General features: G+C 45.7%; 1 protein-coding gene across 1 annotated transcript in view; it reads left to right on the forward strand.

Moving 5' to 3' along the window:
* Positions 1–20377, forward strand: part of RBM20 (RNA binding motif protein 20) — a 199481-nt gene that overhangs the window by 155900 nt on the left and 23204 nt on the right. Inside the window, exons 6-9 of the mRNA XM_002821143.6 lie at positions 1297–1437; positions 3584–3715; positions 14246–14325; positions 16100–16769. Of these exons, the coding sequence (XP_002821189.3) occupies positions 1297–1437; positions 3584–3715; positions 14246–14325; positions 16100–16769 (1023 nt within the window). The remainder of the gene's footprint in view (positions 1–1296; positions 1438–3583; positions 3716–14245; positions 14326–16099; positions 16770–20377) is intronic.

The following is a 20377-nucleotide window of genomic DNA, read 5'->3' on the forward strand; positions in this document are numbered from 1 at the left end:
ATTCTGCTCCTCTGAAGATAACCAGCATTGACAGGTTGATATATATGCTCCACACCTTTGTCTGTATGTGCTGATATTCTTTAAGCATTTTTTATTGCAAAAATTTTTAAACATACAGAACAGTAGAGACTAGTATAATTAATCCTTGTATACCCATCACCCAATTCCAATAATTATCAAAATTTTACAACACTTGCTTCGTCTATCTTTTTTCATATATTTTTGTTTTGCTTTCCAAAAATGGCATCATAGTACACATACCACTTGGTTTGGTAACCTGCTTTTAACTTAACAATCTGTCTTAAAAAGTATTCCATATCACCAAGGTGAGAGAATCACTTGAGGTCAGGATTTTGAGACTAGCCTGGGCAATACAGCAAGACCCTGTTTATACAAAAAATAAAAATTAAAAAATTAGCTGAGTGTGATGGCTCAAGCCGTCAATAGTCCGTCAATAGTCCCAGCTATTCGGGAGGCTGAGTCGGGAGGATGGCTTGAGCCCAGGAGTTAGTTCAAGGCTGCAGTGAGCTATGATTGTGCCACTGCATTCTAGTGTGAGTGGTACACGAAGACTCTGACTTCTTAAAAAGATTATTCTATATCAGCACATTTACCTCCTTCTTGTCATGGCTATGTAGTTTTCCCTATTGTTGGACATTCAGGCTGTTCCCCCAATTTTTTGCCACCTAATAAATTACTGTAATAAATGTTCTTGCACGTGAGCCATCACATATTGGGGTGCTATTGTTTCTATAGGATACCTTTCTAAGAGTGGAATGGCAGGATCATGGGCTCTGTATACTTTGTTTTATTTAATATTGCTAAAGTATATTCTCAAAAGTTTATAGATACTCAACCTCCCACTAGCAACGTATGGATATGCGCATTTCCTCATATCCTCCACAGCCCTCGTTGTTACTGCTTATAAAAAACATTATTATGACATGGTGGTGCACGCCTGTGGTCCCAGCTACTTGGGAGACTGAGATGGGAGAATCACCTGAGTCCGGAAGTCAAGGCTGCAGTAAGCCGTGTTTGCATCACTGCGGTCTAGCCTGGGTGATGGGAGTGAGGACCAGTCTCAAAAATATGTGTATATTATGAATCCTTTTGTAAAGAGATAGAATAAAATTAATATTTTATGTGTGTCTGTGAATGGATTTTTTCTGCATTAATTTTGTAAATTATAGTTTTATAATCATTGTTTGGGGGAAAGATAGCCATTAGGAATGTCTGGAAGAGAGGGGAAAAGGGAACCGTCTTCTGAATACCAGTAATGATCTTTGTTCCCATTAGTTTGCACAGCGGAAAGGAGCTGGCCGCGTGGTGCACATCTGCAATCTCCCTGAAGGAAGCTGCACTGAGAATGACGTCATTAACCTGGGGCTGCCCTTTGGAAAGGTCACTAATTACATCCTCATGAAGTCGACTAATCAGGTAGGTCTGGGTACTTTCACTCCAGTGTGTATGCGACAGACCACACATTAGTGAAAGGGAATGATATAATTTTTGAAAGAAGCCATTCTTAACATAAAGAGGCGATGCGTAGCTGGCCTTCTGTTGGCATGGCATAGATGTTTTTGCTGGTGATGTTTTTTTGTTTCCCCTAGTTTCACTGTATCCTCCTAGTGATAGGAACAGGCCTTTGTGAATTGCCTAGAGGTGAGAGGAGATGCTTTGGAATGAGGTGCTCATTCACATAGAAAGGGTAATTGACACCCAAAATAAAAATCTACGCACTTGAATCTCTTCACTGTGTTGTCAACCCCCTGAGCTAATTATAGTCTTATCCTCTAAGCCTATCCTATCTGATGGCCTGGATTTGGAGCCAGCCAAGAACTTGGGACTAGGTATTTTTCCTGGTCCTTGATGTCAGCAGGTGAGGCCCTTTGTCTCACAGCAGGAGAGAAGGAGTGTGAGAATGGATGGATGCTAAGTAAGTCTAAGGAACTAAGAATCCTTAACATGTAGGAGTTGACTGAGCCCTTTGGGATGGAGTACCTTTGTCTTCATTTCTAAAGTCAGGTGAGGAGTTTATACTCCCAACAGTCAGAAATCAGAATATTTTATCTTTTAATGAATATTTTTACTTTATGAATCGGAGGAACAGGCATAGGAAAAATTCTTTTCTTAAAGAAGGCTGAACTTTGGAGACTTATATCCACATCAGGTCATTAGCTATCTCTCTCCATCAACCTGGAGTGTGACTACTCACTTGTCTCTGTTCCTACTTCTCAGAAATTCTATTTTGGGTAAATGCACAGAATTCAGCTTGTAACATTGATGTGGTGAGAGTCCCTAGATTAGTATTATTCCCATTTGACAAGTGAGAGCTAGAGGTGCTAAAATGTTTATCAAGAAAGAGGCACTTGGAAAGCTGGGTGGCAGAATGTGAAATAAAACCCTAAAGAATCTTGACTTCTTAGTCGCCCACGCTAATGCCATAGACTATGACAGCATGGAGAAAAGCTGTGCATCTGAAATTCATAAGTAAATATGAGAGAAGGAAGGGAATGAGCTTGTTTAAACCATTTAGTTTAAGGAAATGAGGGAGTTAGGGGCTCACAGTGAGGGCTTCCCTGTCACTGACCCCTTTTCCCCTGCAGCATTGAGGAATCAGGATCAGTATATTGTCAGTATAGTACAAACCAAACAAATCCAAAAAACAATAGCAGCAACAAATTCACCACACCAACTACTGGAGTAAACTGATGCACAGTCAAAACAGTCTCTTTGGAACTCTCAGTAGACACAGGTTGAGTGGAAAAGCCCATTTCTCTGTGTTTTATCAGAGCAGTTAAATAAAGAAGAAAGATGCCGTGGAAACATAATCGGGGAGTTTTCCTTTTTCTTTAACTCACGACAACATGGCCTTCCTTCCAGCCTAGGGGTTTGTGAGTTCCTGAATTTTGAGTATGTTTCTGTCTTTATAAGGAAAGTAAGAACTCAAATAACCAAAGCTTGTGTCTCTTGCTGTCACCATCACCACCAAATAGCAAGTTTTATAGGGATCAGTTCAAGGCCACATATGCAACTGCCCCTCCAGGGAAATGTGGGTCAGTGGGCTCTTCCATCTCAGAGGGATTCCATGGCATGATGTAGCCCAGGACAGACATACATAATTAAGAACAATGTCTGGTAACCCTGGGGATCAGGAAAGGGCCATCTTATAATGAGCTCCTTTGGTGATGTTTATAAAAAGGTCCTCTTTGAACAGATGGGATCAAAGAGATCTCTTCCTTGTACTGACTTTTTTCCTCTTAAGTGAGGTATAAAACACGTACTCTACAGTGCATAATGTACACTCGTCCTAAGTGTGCAATTCCATTCATTTGTTACATGTGTACACCCATATAATTAACACCCAGGTAAAGATATAGAGCATTTCCAGAATGTCAGGTTTCCTTATGCTTCTTCTCCATCGGTACCCCATCCCCACCTGAGAGAGTAGCTCAATGCTAACTCCTGTCACCATTGATTAGTTTTGCCTGTTCTTGAACTTCATAGACATGGAATCATGCCTTGTGCTGAATCTTGTTTAAGACCATTAAAGTCCAATGAGTGTCCTTCCTTTCTTTCTTAGGCCTTTTTAGAAATGGCTTACACAGAAGCTGCACAGGCCATGGTCCAGTATTATCAAGAAAAATCTGCTGTGATCAATGGTGAGAAGTTGCTCATTCGGATGTCCAAGAGATACAAGGAATTGCAGCTCAAGGTAAAGCATTATCTTGTTCATTCAGTCATTCAACAAGCACCAGATGAGTTTCTCCTCCGTGTTAGGCACTGACTTAAACGCTGGTGGAAAGGAGAGGATAGGAAAAGATTCCGAAATGACAACTGCCTTTGAGGATCTCGAGGCAAACCATTGCAGCATGACAAGAGAAGTGCTCTTGAGGTAAATACAAAGTGCAAAGAGACACCTGAGACTACCTGGGAGCAAGGAAAGTTTTCCAGAAGAAGATGTTTACAGGGGAACTCTTAAAGGAGGAAGTCAGAAGGGAAAGGTGCTGGGAGTTCCAGGCATAAACCCTTGAATACAACCTTCTCTACCTATACAGACCTTCAGTAACATTTTCTTCTTCTGTCACCCCCTTGATCTCTTGTTCTCTTCTCTCTCCTTCGTATTTACATCTTAAGCCTCATAGAAGTCCTTCTAAACAGCCGTTGGCTGAATTGGCCACTGTCAGAACTCAGGGATGCATTCAAATAGTTCCAGACCAGGGTTTGCTTTTGTTTTAGCTGATCTACGTTTCTTTCTTTTCTTTCCTTCTTTTTTGTTTTATTGTGAAGTATAACAGAACACACAGAAAAATGGCTGATTATATATTGTACGGTTTAAAAAGTAATAATGGGTGAGATCTCACAAATCCCAGAAAACCACCACCAAAGTCAAGAATAGAATATGGACAGCATCCAGAATCTCCCATGAGTCCCTCCTCCTGTTCAACCCCTCCCTCTCTACTCTCCTGGCTTCAAAGATAATCATATCTGTGCTTTTTCCTTACAGTTCTATCACCTGTATATGCCTCCCTAAACATTATGGTTTAGTTTTGCCTGTTTTTGAACTTTATATAAATGGAATCATGCTGTGTTCTTACGGATTTTGCTTCTTTCATTCAACATGATGCCATCCATGTTGTTGGGCATGTCTATTTATTTTCATTGTTATATACATTTCCATTGTATGGCTATACAGTTTGTCCATTCTACTGTTGATGGACATTTGAGTTGTTTTAGGGACGAGGCTAATCTGAACCTTCTCAAACATGTCATCCTGGTATATATGCACTTGAGCATATAACTAGAGGTACATACATAACTAGGATTGAGATAGCTGCATCATAAGGCATGCTTACCTCAACTTTCCTAGATGATAGCAAGCTCTTTCCAAAATTAGTTGTCTCAAATTTATACTCCTACTAGTAGTGTATTAGAGTTTTCGGCCGGGCGTGGTGGCTCACGCCTGTAATCCCAGCACTTTGGGAGACCAAGGTGGGCGGATCACAAGGTCAGGGGTTCCAGACCAGCCTGGCCAATATGGTGAAACCCCGTCTCTACTAAAAATACAAAAATTAGCCGGGTGTGGTGGCAGGCGCCTGTAATCTCAGCTACTCAGGAGGCTGAGGCAGGAGAATCGCTTGAACCTGGGAGGCAGAGGTTGCAGTGAGCCAAGATTGTGCCACTGCACTCTAGCCTGGGCAACAAAAGTGAAACTCCGTCTCAAAAAAAAAAAAAAAAAAAGAGTTTTCAATGGTCCGCATTCTTGCTAACACATTGTCTTGTCCAACTTTTAAATTTTTGCCTGTCTTGGGAGAGTATCATGGTTTATCACAGTTTTGTTTTGTTTTGTTTTTGAGATGGAGTCTTGCTCTGTCACCAGGCTGGAGCACAGTGGTGCAATCTCGGCTCACTGCAATCTCCACCTCCCAGGTTCAAGCAGTTCTCCTGCCTCACCTCCCGAGTAGCTGGGACTACAGGCGCACACCACCACACCTGGCTATTTTTTTTTTTTTTTTGTATTTTAATAGAGACAGGGTTTCACTATGTTGGCCAGGATGGTCTCAACATCCTGACCTCATGATCCGCCTGCCTCAGCCTCCCAAAGTGCTGGGATTACAGGCGTGAGCCACCGCGCCTGGTTTATCACAGTTTTATATTTTATTCCCCTAATTGTGCATGGAGGTTGAGCACTTTTTCATCTGTTTGTTGGCTGTTCCATCTGGATTTTCTCTCATGGGCTGTTTCTTTTCAAGTCATTTGCCCATGCTTTTCTTTTGCATTGTGTCTTCTTATTGGTTTGCAGGCGTTCTCTTAACTGGAGCACCTAGTCTATTTAGATTTCTTGTAATTAATGCTGTATTTGTGTTTAAATCTACCCTCTTATTTTGTGCTTTCTACCGTTCCATTTAATAGGGATTTTCCTGTTCACTTTAGCTCATTCCACATTGACTTAGGGTCCATTTTGTCTAAGACCCACAGGCCTTAATCCACCTTCAAGGTTGAAGTTAGAAGACAAAGGCTCAGTGGATGTTTCTGGCTAGGACTGGTATTCTGACAAATCTCCATATGTAGATGGGTACTGTGTCAACCAGCTTCCAGAGTGCTGAATCTGCTTTGCTTGCATCATTGCCTCTGAAGTTCCTTCACTAACAGTTCTCCTTCAGGCAGAACCTGGCTTTTTTTTTTTTTTTTCCTAATAAAAGTATATTGCTTCTTTCAGTCAAGTAAGGATCCCACCCCATTCTGTATCCAACCAAAGTTCCTGGTCTCCTGGATTCTCCCCTGGGGGCTAGAACTGAATTTCTACACTAAGTTCCCAGTGGAGCTTTGGTCTCCAAATGAGATGTTGTCATAAGTTTCTAATTAGGATTAACAGTAGTAATCAGCTTCTTAAATTAAAGTATCAAAGCATAGCAATACCTTCCTGAGGGAGATAGTTTGGGGTGGTGCAAAAAACATGGGTTAAAGAGGTCAGATGGTCGAGCTTTGCTTTCAGCAAATGTGCACTGAGTGCTCACCGTGGGTGGAACTGGGCCAGGTACCATGGAGGTCGAAGTAGCAAGCTGGCGAGGAGCTCAGTCTGGTGGGAGAAAAAGCAAATAAACAAAGAACCACTGACAACCATGTGACCTATCCTAGATTGGAAGATGGTGATGTCAGCCTGGGCTCTACCACTTCCTGCTTTAGTGAGCTTAGAAAAGTTGCTTAACCTCTGTGAACCTCAGTTTACAGATCAGGAAAGGACTGTACTTTGAGTTACTGTACTTTGACTGTACTTTGAGATCAGGAAAGGACTGTACTTTAAGCATTTTTTTTTCATATATTATCTTTTGAGTCTCATAATCACCGTGCCCTGTGAAGTGTGTAGGGTGGATAATAGCAGTCATTATAAGAGTACAACAATAACAATAATATATGCTTTTAATTGAGTCCCGGTACTCTGGGGCAAGTAATCTACCAAGCAGTTTACATACATTATTTAATCCTGACATCAGTCCTGTTAGACAGGTATTATTATCTCAGTTTTACAGATGAGGAATCTGAAGCTAATAGAAGTTCAGCAACTTGCCCAGGATGGTATTTAGCTACTGGAAGAGCTATGATTAAAACTTAGTACTGTTTTGGTTTTGCACTAAAGCTGCATTGTTATAGTGTGTTATTATGATCTCCGTTGTCTACGTGAAAAACACCTGAGAAATCAGGTGATTTGCTTATAGTCACCCAGCCAAGAAGCTACAGAGATAGTATTCTAACAGAGCTTCTCAAGCTTTAATGTGCATACAAATCACTTGGTGAAGATGTTAAAACGCACTTTGATTCAGCATATCTAGGGTAGTGCTGTTATTGCATATTTCTAACAAGGTCCCAGGAGATGCTGCTGCTGGTGGTCCTCAGAGAACACTTTGAATAGAAAGGGCCCAGAACACATTGTTTTCTGATCTTTAGCAGGGCTTTTCTGCTCCCCAAGCGGCCATATTCCCTCTTAAGGTCATTGTGAAGGTCGCATGGAATAACAGATGTGAAAACAACTTAATGTATGTTTCAACTACATAGTAATGCATACTTTATGGTCCCTATGTTGATATGAATCAGCTGCGACTCTCTCTGCAAGTAACAGAAATTCATCTCCATTAAGCCTGTTGGCTTAAGTTAAAAAAAAAAAAAAAAAAAGAATTTATGGTTTCATGTAAATGAAACGTCTAGGAGTAGCTCTGGCTGCAGGTACGGCTGGATTCAGGACCCAGAGACCCTCTTTAGGACTTGGTTTCTCTCCACGCTGCCTTCCGCTCTTTTGGCTTTGTTTACTGGGGGCTCCCTGGGATGGGCCGTAGCAGCCCAGGCTCTCTCCTCTAGGTGGCATGATGGCTACAGTGACCTCAGCAGCTCTTTCTCCCCCTTCCATTTCCTTCAACAAGGGAAAGCCAGAGTTTTTTCCTAGAAGCTCCCACAAAAGTCCTGAGACTTTTGAGAGAGTCGCTCTGACTGGACTAGCTTAGCACATGTGCACATCCCTGAATTGATCTCTGGCCAGGGCTAGGCCATGCTGTGATTGGCTGGACCTGTGTCTTCTGCTACATCCTCAGAGCTAGGGCAGAGACACACCTAGAGCTCTAGAGCAAGACGAGGGAGGAACAGCTGCTATCAGGAGGAGAGAGAGTGGCTACTGGGAAGGTACAGGGCAAACACTGTATCCATGTGTGTCTCTGGGACAAAGGGGCTGCATATGAGGTCCCACCAGGGTTTGCAGAGGTGGGGAGAAATTCTGATTGCTCTTTCTCCTCTAACTTTATCTTTTGCTCACCAGGTCAAGTATAGGGAGAGAAAGGAGAGATTTTAAGGTATTTTTCATTTCCTCTCTTGAATATTTCTTCATGTACATATCTTATCTCCCCATATACTTCCTGTGGCAAGGGAGTTCCTCAGCTTATTTGAGGCAGAACCTTTCACATGATAGATGTTTAATAAATATGCAAAATGAATAAGAAAGAGAAAATCTGAAGGATCAATAAAAAGTGAGTAGCCTTCTTCCTGCAGACCTGGACAAGATGATTGGAATATATTCTGGGTTGTTCTATAGAAACTTCGTCAATAAGTATGGAACCATAAGCTCTTCAATGCAGAAATGAACTTGGAATAATTTAAACCACTGTCTCCCAGTCACTTCATCAGAGAGTCATCAGGGGATTTTTTGTGGGGGGAGTCCTCTTGCCCAGAGATTCTCTTCAATAGGCTTGGGGTGGGAATGAGACCCCCAGGTGCTTTTGAGGGCAGAGGGCCTGGTTTCAGAGCCACTGGTCTTGCCAGCCTCCTCGCTACAGAGAGGGCTTCTGGCCCTGGGAAGCAGTCTTGTGAATGGTCCATGGTGCTCTCAGTTGGGAAGATGATTGAGAGTCTTCTCTATGTACTGATAGTTACAAAGCAACACAAAACATGGTTCTCACTTGGGGAAGAGTTCACTCTCCAACTGGGAGACAAATTATTGTTGTGCAAAATTACACAAGATTTAAACATGAGTGCATAAGTACAGGAGCTACCAGAAGTTCCATGGCAAAAGGCAGTATGACTGAGGGGTGTGAAAAAGGGAAGAGATTCCGAAACAAGGCCTTGAAGAAGGGGAGAATTAGCTAAAGAGAGACAGAGCTTCCAGGCAGGAGTCGGGTGAGTGATGATGTCGAGCCTAGAAAGCCTGGTAATGTTGAAACAGTCAGGGCTGCCTTGACAGGATCTGGCTCAGATGAGTTCTGGGCTCATCTAGAAGGTTTCAGTGTCTTCCCAGGACTCTTGAAGTGTGTAAAACAGGTGTGGAGTTGTCAGAGAGCATGAAACTTTCCAGCAGCTCCCTTCATGTTGGCCAAGCACTCTGTGACTTTTACGGGTGTAGCCTGCCATGCCCTGAGGCTTTTGGTGGATGCCAGATGGGCCTCATTAACCCACCTTCACAGGTGGAGAAAGTGAGTTTCCCATAGGCAATAAGCCTTGACCCAGGGTGACCTAGCCAGGTGCGGGCAGGGCTGGGGCTGCTCTTCCTGGGTTGAGATTCCTAGTGGTGGTGCCTCCCTCTTAATATGCCAGCACTTTTCTAGGACTGCATGGGGCTTGGAATCTCACCCTTGTCTTAAAAGCAGCAAGATGTGTTAACTCTGAGCACTGTAGATGGTCCCTTGTGGGGCTGTTGAGCGGGATCGTCGTCATCACAGAATGGATGTAAGATAACAATGTCTGACATTTGCTTCAAAATAATATAGGGGGTGGGGAAGGAGGGTGGTGAGTACAGATGTGTATTAGTCCATTCTCACACTGCTATAAAGAACTGCCTGAGGCCAGGCCGCGGTGGCTCACGCCTGTAATCCCGGCAGTTTGGGAGGCTGAGGTGGGCGGATCACTTGAGGTCAGGGGTTCAAGACCAGCCTGACCAACATGGTGAAACCTGAACTAAAAATACAAAAATTAGCCAGGTGTGGTGGTGGGCACCTGTAATCCCAGATACTCAGAAAGCTGAGGCAGGAGAATCACTTGAACCCGGAAGGCAGAGGTTGCAGTGAGCCAAGGTCGCACCACTGCATTCCAGCCTGGGACACAGTGCGAGACTCCGTCTCAAAAAAAAAAAAAAAAAAAAAAAAAAAAAGAACTACCTGAAACTGGGTAATTTATTTATAAAGAAAATAGCTTTAACTGGCTCATGGTTCCACAGGCTGTATAGGAAACATGGCTGTGGAGGCCTCAGAAAACTTACAGTCGTGGCAGAAGGCAAAGGGGAAGCAGGCATGTCTTTCATGGCCAGAGCAGGAGTTAGAGTGGGAGCAGGGAGGTGCTACACGCTTTTAAACAGCCAGATCTCGTGAGAACTCTATCACGAGAGTAGTACTAGGGGGATGGTGCTAAACCATTAAAAACCACCCACATGATCCAATCACCTCCCACCAGGCCCCACCTTCAACATCTGGGATTACAATTGAACATGAGATTTGGGTGGGGACACAGAACCAAACCATATCAAGATGCAACAAGATTAGTCACCATCGTTGACTGAAAATGGGTAATGGATTCTTTGGGGTTCAGTAAACCATTCTCTCTACTTTTGTGTGTGTTTGAACTTTAATAAAAATGTAACCAAAATTTTATCATAGACCTACTCTTTTCTCTCCCATTTCAATTTTTCTGGGGTGATTACAGCTTTGTTTCACCTGCCTTCTTTATGCCTTAACCCACAGGATACAGAAGCTGTCCAAAGAGGAAGGTTGAGAGAATTTTCTTAGGGCTTTCAGAAGTCAATTCTCTTATTTGAAAATCTTTGGCTACTTCTGTCCCCTTTTCAGATGGCGGCTGGCGGCTGGTCCAGAGAGCACCAAACAATTTGCAATTGCCACCTAAAATAGCAGAACTGATGCTCTGATCCTTAGGAGGGATCACAATACCTGTGACCACTAGTCCCAGCACGTAGTATTTGCAGATTCATATTCATTCTCTGCAGCCACATCCTTCCATCTCTCCAGCCATGCATCTTGGGATGGGTGTTAGGGAGCACCCGCTCCATGCCAGGCTCTCTGCTGGTGCTGGCTGTGTAAAGATCATCAGCCCAGGGGCCCCCTTACTGGGGACCTGGGATCTGGATAGAAGCAACTCCAGGAGGTATGGGCTGAAAGTGACCCCAGGGGGAGGTTCTGTGGTTAAGAAAATAAGGGGCAGAGGAATGTTTAAGCCAAGGAGAGGCTCTTCTAATCTCACTCTAACTGCACCTCTTTGAATCCTGGGAAACTGCACGGGCTACTAGAGGATGTTTTCATCTGCAGTGTCTGATCAGCCTGCTCTGCCCCTCATCGGGGGCACCCCTGAGGGGAAGGGCCTTGGGGTGCCATCTGTGATAACCAAGGTGCAGAAGGGACCAAGAGCTCGTGGAATGCCTCTGGCCCTGACATTGGCCTTACCTGCTCCTGCCCCCATGCACCTGAGCCCCACCCTCATAGTCACTCTGCCGTGGGTAATCTGCAAAACCTCAGCCGCTCCCTGCCAAGACCATCCTCCTTCCATGTCGGTCTTTCCTGGATCTGGGCTGGAAGGAATAACCAGGAGGATATGAAGTTCCAGAAGGGCAGAAGAAAACTGGAACCTTGGGGACTCTTTTTACAACAGAAAGCTCCGCATCCAACTCCCATGGGGAATTTTATTTTATGTTCTGAAGAATTGCCATATACATTTATCCCAGTTTGGGGGCACATTCTTTAGCCTTTGTCTATTCTAGCTTGGCAATGCAAGCCACAGATTTGTGAGGGACCCAGGGTGTGGCTTCCCCGGCGATGGCAGATCTCATGACATGGTCTTGGTCCTGATGGCTCCCACCAACTTTCCCAAGCTCTGCTGCTCCCTTGGTGCCTGTGTGAAGGCAGTGCTGTGACAGGTCCTTTCAGGGACCAGCCATCCCAGCTGGCTTTCCCTTGATGATACAGTAGCCGGAGTCCATTGTGTGGCCCAAGGTGGGCAGGCAGGAAGAAGACCTGCTTGGTGGGATCCACATCAAGTGCAGTCAGCTCCAGGTGAGCCGCCTTCTTCTACCCCAAGTGACAACTGACCCTGGCTGAAGGACCAGTGGTCTCTAGCCACACGGTGGGGTGGGAGGAGACATCCTGGGCAGCAGCTTTCTTCTTGGCCGACACCAGCAGCCTTGGTTTCTCTCCTTGTTTGGCCTTGGTCTGAACAAGGTCCAGTTTAAGCGGCTGAGGAGGCCAGTGCAAGTCTTCGGTGATCTGGTTATTTGTACGTGGCACTTTCATGTGCTTTACAGAGGGTTGATCTCTACAGCTCCAGTTTGACATAAGGGACCATTTGCCAAAGTTGTGGTGCCTTTTCTGGTGGACATCCTGCCCAGTGCTAAGTTTCTGGGCCTTTTCTTAAATGGGGGATTGGCTGATTTCTAAAACTCTGACTTATTCACGAGCACAGATGAAGGAGTCACTGCCTTCTCTTTGACTTTCTTTCATTTTTGCATCTCCATATGACAAGAGGTGAGGTCCCTCCCTCACTTGAACATTTTATATCTCTTTTGTGTGTCCTAGCCCTGACCTCTCTCCCTGAAACTGCAGGCACCTCCTCCTTCATTCTCACCTTTACTCTGTGTTTTTCCCAGCCCAACCCTCTATCTCAACAATAACAGATAATCAGCCACGCCACTCAGAGCATTCATACCATGCTAGTCCAGCTAGATCACATCTCTGGACCTGAGTTTCCTATCTGTCAAATGAGATACATGATGCTTTTTAACATTTGAATGGCTCTTATTGCATGATTTAGCTGGGCGTGGTGGTTCATGCCTGTAATCCCTGCACTTTGAGAGGCCAAGGCAGGAGGATTGCTTGAGCCCGGGAGTTCAAGACCAGCCCTGGCAACATAGCGAGATTTTGTCTTTTATAAAACCTAAAAAAATTAGCCTGATGTGGTGGTGAGCCCCTGTAGTCCCATCTACTTTGGAGGCTGAAGTGGGAAAATCACTTGTGCCTGGGAGGTTGAGGCTTTCAGTGAGCTATGATTGTGCCATTGCATTCCAGCCTGAGAAACAGAGCAAGACCCCGTTTCTTAAAAAAAAAAAAAAAAAAGAAAATTGCATGATTCTTTGTAAATTACATAGGAAAAAAATCAAGGAAAAAAAGTTGATTAAATTTAATAAAACTCATTATCAAAAGTTTCATAGACTGAGGGTTTTTAGTCTTGGTCTTTAAAAAAATCAGCTTTACTTTTTGAGATATAACTCACATTCCATAAAATTCACTCTGCTTGATACATTTTTATTTAAGGAATGAATTCTGCATAGTCTTTAGGAAGATGCTCCTGACTTGCTTTTTGTGCTTATGAATTTCTTTTTAAAAATCATTTATTATTTATTTATTTTGGTTATCGTGTGTCCATTCTGGGTTTAGGAAAGGGCTTTGGTTGGGAATGGGGGGCTGGGGTTGGTCCTATCCTGGCATAGCCACCGTCTAATGACCCCTGGGAAGGATGGAGCCCTGGCTGCCTACTATTCTCAGTTGTGAAGCCTGACTCCCAGCTTATGCCACCCTCCTCACAGATTTACTTTGAGCATCAGCTGATGTCTGTGCATGAGGTGTTGAAGGGGGCACAGGGCATGGAAAGCATGGAAAGGAAGTTGGAGTTAAAATACCTGGTGTCGCGTCCTGATTCTTTTCACTATCTGTGTGACCTTGAAGTGTTCCTTAACCCAACACAACTCCAAGAGTCACCAACTGCATGGAACACAAGGTGGCTGGTGACCCTGGAGCTGTGCAGAGCAGAGACCCTGCCTCGACCTCTCTGGCTCTAAGTTTCCATAGATATAAAAGGTGGAGGCTGCAGCCAGTGATCTTCAAGTCTCTCCAAGTTTACAATGCATGCCTGCCTTCCTTCCTTCCCTCTCTCCATCCCTCTCTCCTTTTCTTTCTTTCACATTTTAGTTTTTTTTATTCGGGCAGAGGTGGTTATTAACAAATGCTGCTTGTCTCCAGTACATGGATGTGAACACCAGGCTCCTTCCTTCCCCAGCTCAATGGACCACTCAGTGTTCTCCGGGCCACTCAGCCCTACCCAGTTCAGCATTATACTCACTCTCATCCATTGGATTACACCTTTTGTCTTCCCCACACAAGGCATTTTTTTCCTTTTGGTGGACCAGGCAACGAACGACCCAGGTCAGAGTTGCTTCCCTCTGGTGTTTGCAAGGCCATCTCTGATCTGATGGTGATCTCTCTGACTTTGCTAGAAACCCGGGAAGGCCGTGGCTGCCATCATCCAGGACATCCATTCCCAGAGGGAGAGGGACATGTTCCGGGAAGCAGACAGGTGAGGCCCCAAGCCCTAAGTCTCCAGGCAGGTTCTGGGCAGTGGGAACACACTCCTGTTTCTCATTCTTAGGGGCATTTGAGGCACGCTGTGGCCTGCTTTTGCCCCTACCCCATCCGTCTGCTCTTCTGGGTCCCACCTTTCCATGTTCCCCATGAAAAACACCAGTCCAGTTCAGACATGCTGCTCTGGTTAACCTCAGAAAAATGCAAAATGCTGAGCTTCCCTTCAGCTCCTCCCACTTTGTTGGAAAATAATATAGGAAAAGGTCTGTTAATATTTGGCCCTTTGGGGCAAGTCTACACCCTACTAAAACAGCCTAAAAGTAATGCCTGTGTGTGTGTGTGCGTGTGTGCGCGTGTGTATGTGTGGCTTCTGTTTAGAACCAGCTCTTGGTTTTTCATGAGTTGAATGTAGATGTAGGATGTAAAATGTAGATGGTTAAACAAAATCAGTTATTTGAACAGTCACTTTCTCTGAACATTGAATATATTCAGTTTTCCAACCCATTCCTTCCAATCGAAATTTGTGATCAGGCCAAGCTGGGGCTACAAGTTGACCACTGTCACTCCCCTACAAAGACAGTTCCTGCGGAGAACCAAGGTAGAAAACCGCAGGAGCAGGCATCTGGCTGGCACCTCCTGGGATTCTTGCTGGGGTGGCCACAGGCAGCGCTGTCACTTCCCTGTAGAGGGCACAAGCCCGGGCTGTTTTCCCCATGATGGTCAAGGCAGCCTGGTCCTAGCGAGATGCACCTCGGTGCCCCCTGGTCAGTGAGGGCTGTGCGGTTTTCCTGTATTCGGGAACTTAATGAAAAAATGCCCATCCTTTTAGAATATCGGATATATGACTCAGTTGACCTGCTTAATAACCAAACAGCCTTCAGAGTGTATGTGTATATGTGTGTGTATATCTTTGTATGTAACTGTTCAGGCTGGGAATCTTAATTTGTTTATTAGTTTGTCTGTTTGTTTGTTTTTTTAAATTGTGGTTATTTGGGTTTTTTAAAGACGTGTAAAGCCTGTAATTCTGCAGCAGAGTGGAGGGGGTTTAGGAAGTCTTGCTCTGAACCTTACACAGATTGGGGTCCTTGGCTGGGTTTCAGTTTCTTCATCTCAAACTGTGTAGATCAGGATTCTAGAGTATCTTCCAACCCTAAAATGCCTTCCTAATTCTTTTTTTAACCTCTGAGCCTGCCCTCCCCAATAGTTAGCATCCGTTTTCCATGCATAAATTGAGCTGAGAAATAAATGAGAAAACTGGAGGCTAAGAGGTTGGCTTCATTCTGATATAGCCCAAATGTAGGAGTGGCTTCAAGTCTTGTAGCTAAGAGGCTGGCTAACGGCACCCAGGGTTAGGCAGCCTTGCCCACTAGGCTGGACTAGGGCAATCTTGCCCCCCCAGTGCCCACCCCGCACACGCCCAGGAGGAGAGTCAGAGGTCCGCTCCCTGGGCATAGCTCCCTTCCAAGAGAAGGCAAGCTGGAACCGAGCCAAATCAACCCAGTTCTTCTTCCTAGTTCCCAGGAGCAGAATGAGTAAAGGGACAGAGAGTGGCCAGTGCTGTGCTTAGGAGAAGTCCTCTGCACGGAAGCCAGAAGGGAGGAAAAGGCTTTCTCCTGAACCACTCTGTGTGGTTCTGTAGAGTTGGGAGTTAAGCGTGTACACAGTTACATGCACAGTATATCTAAGACAGAGACTGTGTGTATCTGTGTGTGGGTGAGGTGGGATGGGAGGCGTGAAGATTCTAAATCCTGCTCCTTGGTTCCCCACAGATATGGCCCAGAAAGGCCGCGGTCTCGTAGTCCGGTGAGCCGGTCACTCTCCCCGAGGTCCCACACTCCCAGCTTCACCTCCTGCAGCTCTTCCCACAGCCCTCCGGGCCCCTCCCGGGCTGACTGGGGCAATGGCCGGGACTCCTGGGAGCACTCTCCCTATGCTAGGAGGGAGGAAGAGCGAGACCCGGCTCCCTGGAGGGAGAACGGGGATGACAAGAGGGACAGGATGGACCCCTGGGCACATGATCGCAAACACCACCCCCGGCAACTGGACAAGGCTGAGTTGGACGAGCGACCAGAAGGAGGGAGGCCCCACCGGGAGAAGTACCCGAGATCTGGGTCTCCCAACCCACCCCACTCTGTGTCCAGCTACAAAAGCCGCGAAGACGGCTACTACCGGAAAGAGCCCAAAGCCAAGTCGGACAAGTATCTGAAGCAGCAGCAGGATGCCCCCGGGAGGTCCAGGAGGAAAGATGAGGCCAGGCTGCGGGAAAGCAGACACCCCCATCCCGATGACTCAGGCAAGGAAGATGGGCTGGGGCCAAAGGTCACTAGGGCCCCTGAGGGTGCCAAGGCCAAGCAGAATGAGAAAAATAAAACCAAGAGACCTGATAGAGACCAAGAAGGAGCTGATGATAGAAAAGAAAACACAATGGCAGAGAATGAGGTAATGATCAATTTCTTCCCCAGGTAAGGCGAGGCAGGCCCTGAAGGAGAATAATCATAATAATATAATGAGGATGAATGTTTATTGAATGAATGAACATTTACTGGCTATTTACTATGCGCTAGGCACTGTGCAAGACACTTTATCTCCATGAACTCATTTAATCCTCACAGGTTTTGAGTACCAACCTTTGAGCTTGGTACTATTGTTACTGCAGATGAGGAAACTGAGGCACAGAGAACTTACGTTATTTGTCCAAGAACACACGGTCAGGAAATGGCAGACCCAGAATTATACCCAGGAGATCTGGCCCCAAATTCCATGGCACCTGTTGCCTTTACTAGAAGTTAGGGTGGGACATGATGGAAAGGCCTGTAGTCCTGTTCGTCCAGTAGGGAGTGGCCTGAGGTGTTTGCACCCAAAGAGCCTCCCAAGGGAGATTAGATCTTTGGTTCATTCTGTCCTCCCTCCTGCCAAAAGCATTTACCAGTCTTGGAAGTCTGATGAGAGGTGGTGAAGGAGAAGCCGTCACCACCCGCTAAATTAAACTGGGTGCCCAGAGCTATCCACAGTGTTTTACCTCCACCCTAACAAAAATGCACGGTGGCTGGGCACAGTGGCTCATGCCTGTAATCCCAGCACTTTGGGAGGCCGAGGCAGGCAGATCACCTGAGGTCAGGAGTTCGAGACCAGCCTGGCCAATATGGTGAAACCCTGTCTTTACTAAAAATACAAAAATTAGCCAGGCAAGGTGGTGCACCCCTGTAGTCCCAGCTACTCAGGAGGCTGAGGCAGGAGAATCACTTTAACCCGGGAGGTGGAGGCTGCAGTGAGCCGAGATCATGTCATTGCACTCCAGCCTGGATGACAAGAGTGAAACTCTATTTCCAAAAAAAAAAAAAAAAAAAAAAATGCATGACAGTGGCTGGCACCTTCATGGCATCTGAAAGGTCTGAGGGCTTGCAGCAGTACTTCAGTTCACACAGGGGCATCACAAGGAGGGTTGTGGTTACCAGGTTTATATTCTAACTTTGCTTACACTTCCTTCTTGCCAGAGCCTTCTATATTTAAGTAGGGGTAGGATAAGTGAGGTTTGGCAATATGCATAAGGAGCCTCCCATTCTGACCTGGGAGTTGGTGACAATACTAAGTGCAAATAAGGAGCCCAAATCTCTACTCCATGAACACTGAAGAGTCACCCTTTTGGATGCTACTTCAGCATTCATTCCAACATGTATAGATGGAGTGCCACTTTGCCAGGTGGTGTGCTAGGTATAGGTGAGCCAAAGGTGAATAGGACATAGTCCATGTTATAGCAGAGACTGAAGTCCACTGGTGGAAACAGACCTATTAATATAAAAATAATTTGTATACAATGGGACTCATGCCAGCATTTACAGTGGTTGAGCTGCTCTGTGGGCAATTATTAACTCTGCACAGGAACAGGAGAAGAGCTGCTCAGAGAGGGTGATATTTGAGCTGAGTATTAGAAGTAGAAAAAAGCAGTTTGGGTTTGTTTTTTTTTTTTTTTTTTTTTTTTTGAGACGGAGTCTCACTCTGTTGCCCAGGCTGGAGTGCAGTGGTGTGATCTCAGCTCACTGCAACCTCTGCCTCCCGGATTCAAGCAATTCTCCTGCCTCAGCCTCCTTAGTATTTGGGATTACAGGTGTGCACCACCACGCCCGGCTAATTTTTATATTATTAGTAGAGACGGGGTTTCACCATGTTGGTCAGTCTGGTCTCGAAGCGCTGACCTCGTGATCCTCCTGCCTCGGCCTCCCAAAGTGCTGGGATTACAGGCGTGAGCCACCATGCCCCACCGAGGTTCTTGATATAAGCAGAAGCAAGGGCAAAAGTGAAAAAGAAAGACTGTTTTGAAGAACCTGGAGATACTCTGCATGGCTGCATCTTTAGGGCATATTAGGGATAATGTTTTTAAAGAGTAAAATCATGACTCTGATGCACATATATAATGAATACATGTCAAAGGTTTTATTCAACTCATTAATTAATGAGGGCATCATGAGATGCAAAAAACCAACTCAAAAGAGAATCCAAAGAGTAGGCAACATATACAGGCAATCAGGAATGCTAAAATGAATTTGCTAATAGGTGTAAAAGTGGCCCCTTCCACAGGGGGCAGGGAATCGGTTGCATCTCCAGCAGAGACAATTCATGTGCATCTCTAGGAATAAGAATCATTTGTATTAGGATCTGATTTCTGCAACTCATACAGTTGTAAAATAGCTCAGTTCAAGATAATGAAAGGTTCAGACTTCTATAGAATCAGATGCCCTGAAAGGATGTGCTAGACAAATGCCCAGCATTCCAGTGAAAGAACACCCAGTAGTCTTTTTTTGCCCATTACAAAGTCTGCCACGATTTTTCCTAACTGGCATAGCAGGGGGAAGAACAGGAGATGAGATGAGGGAAGAGGGTGAGACTCATGGAAGACACTGTGTGCCTCACCAAGGACTTGAACTGGATCCCAAGGACCTGGTGAACCAGTGGATATTTTTAAAAGTATATGTGCTTGGAGGTGTCCAAGTTGCTGGTGATGGATGATGGGCAGAGAGCAAGAGTAGGCAGGGGCTCAAGGAAAGCCTGGGCTTCATGTGGATACCACCAGCCTGCCAACCCTCTCTCCCCCAAGGCTGAGAGCTGGAGCTGCTTCCTGCACTTCTACTCACACTCCTGAGACTCTGCTCTGGGAACCTCATTTCTTCTACTGTTTTACCACCCTGCTCTCATCGGTTTGTATAACATTGCTCATTTAAGGTGACACTATGTGTCAGCCAAAGAGCCCCTGATGGAAAAAGAATCTCAGAAAGCCCCAAGAGTTTCCCCACAGTTCTGTCCCTCAAGTTGGTTCTGCCTCTTACAACCCTGGAGTGGGGTCAGTAGGGACTTACTGGGGCCCCTCACAGATTGTTTCTTTAGGTTTGGAGCCAGGCAGTCCAACACTGTGTGTTGGAATGACAGCAGAACAGAGAGTATTTTGCACTGTCCTCAAACTCTGTATGATGAACTCAAGAAAAGCCCAGACCCCACAGGGCTGCCCCAGGAGTCAGATAACAGGTGGCAACTGAATTTGCGAATGAAGGCAGCAGGGCTTGCTGTTCTTCCAGTGCACCAGGCACCTCCCGCCCTCAGCGCCTTTACAGGTGTTGCTGCTGCCAAGGAGCCACAAGTCTTCCTGGCTTGCTCCTCACCTCCTTTGTCTTTACTCATGGCCACATTCTCTATTCTCCCTGGCCACTGCATACGATTTCAACACCCCAAACTACTCTTCTCCCTCCCACCACTGCAAACTATCTCAACACCCCAACCCCCTCCCCTCCGCTGACACTACTGCAGACCATCTCAACACCCCAACCCATTCCTCTCCCTCCCCACCACTGCATACCATCTCAACACCCCAACCCACTCTTCTCCATCCCCACCGCTGCATACCATCTCAGCACCCTAACCCACTCTTCTCCCTCCCCACCACTGCAGACCATCTCAACACCCCAACCCACTCTTCTCCGTCCCCACCGCTGCAGACCATCTCAACACCCCAACCCGCTCTTCTCCCTCCCCACTAGTACATACCATCTCAACACCCC

This window comes from Pongo abelii, chromosome 8 (assembly GCF_028885655.2).
Source record: "Pongo abelii isolate AG06213 chromosome 8, NHGRI_mPonAbe1-v2.0_pri, whole genome shotgun sequence".
NCBI classification, from domain to species: domain Eukaryota; kingdom Metazoa; phylum Chordata; class Mammalia; order Primates; family Hominidae; genus Pongo; species Pongo abelii.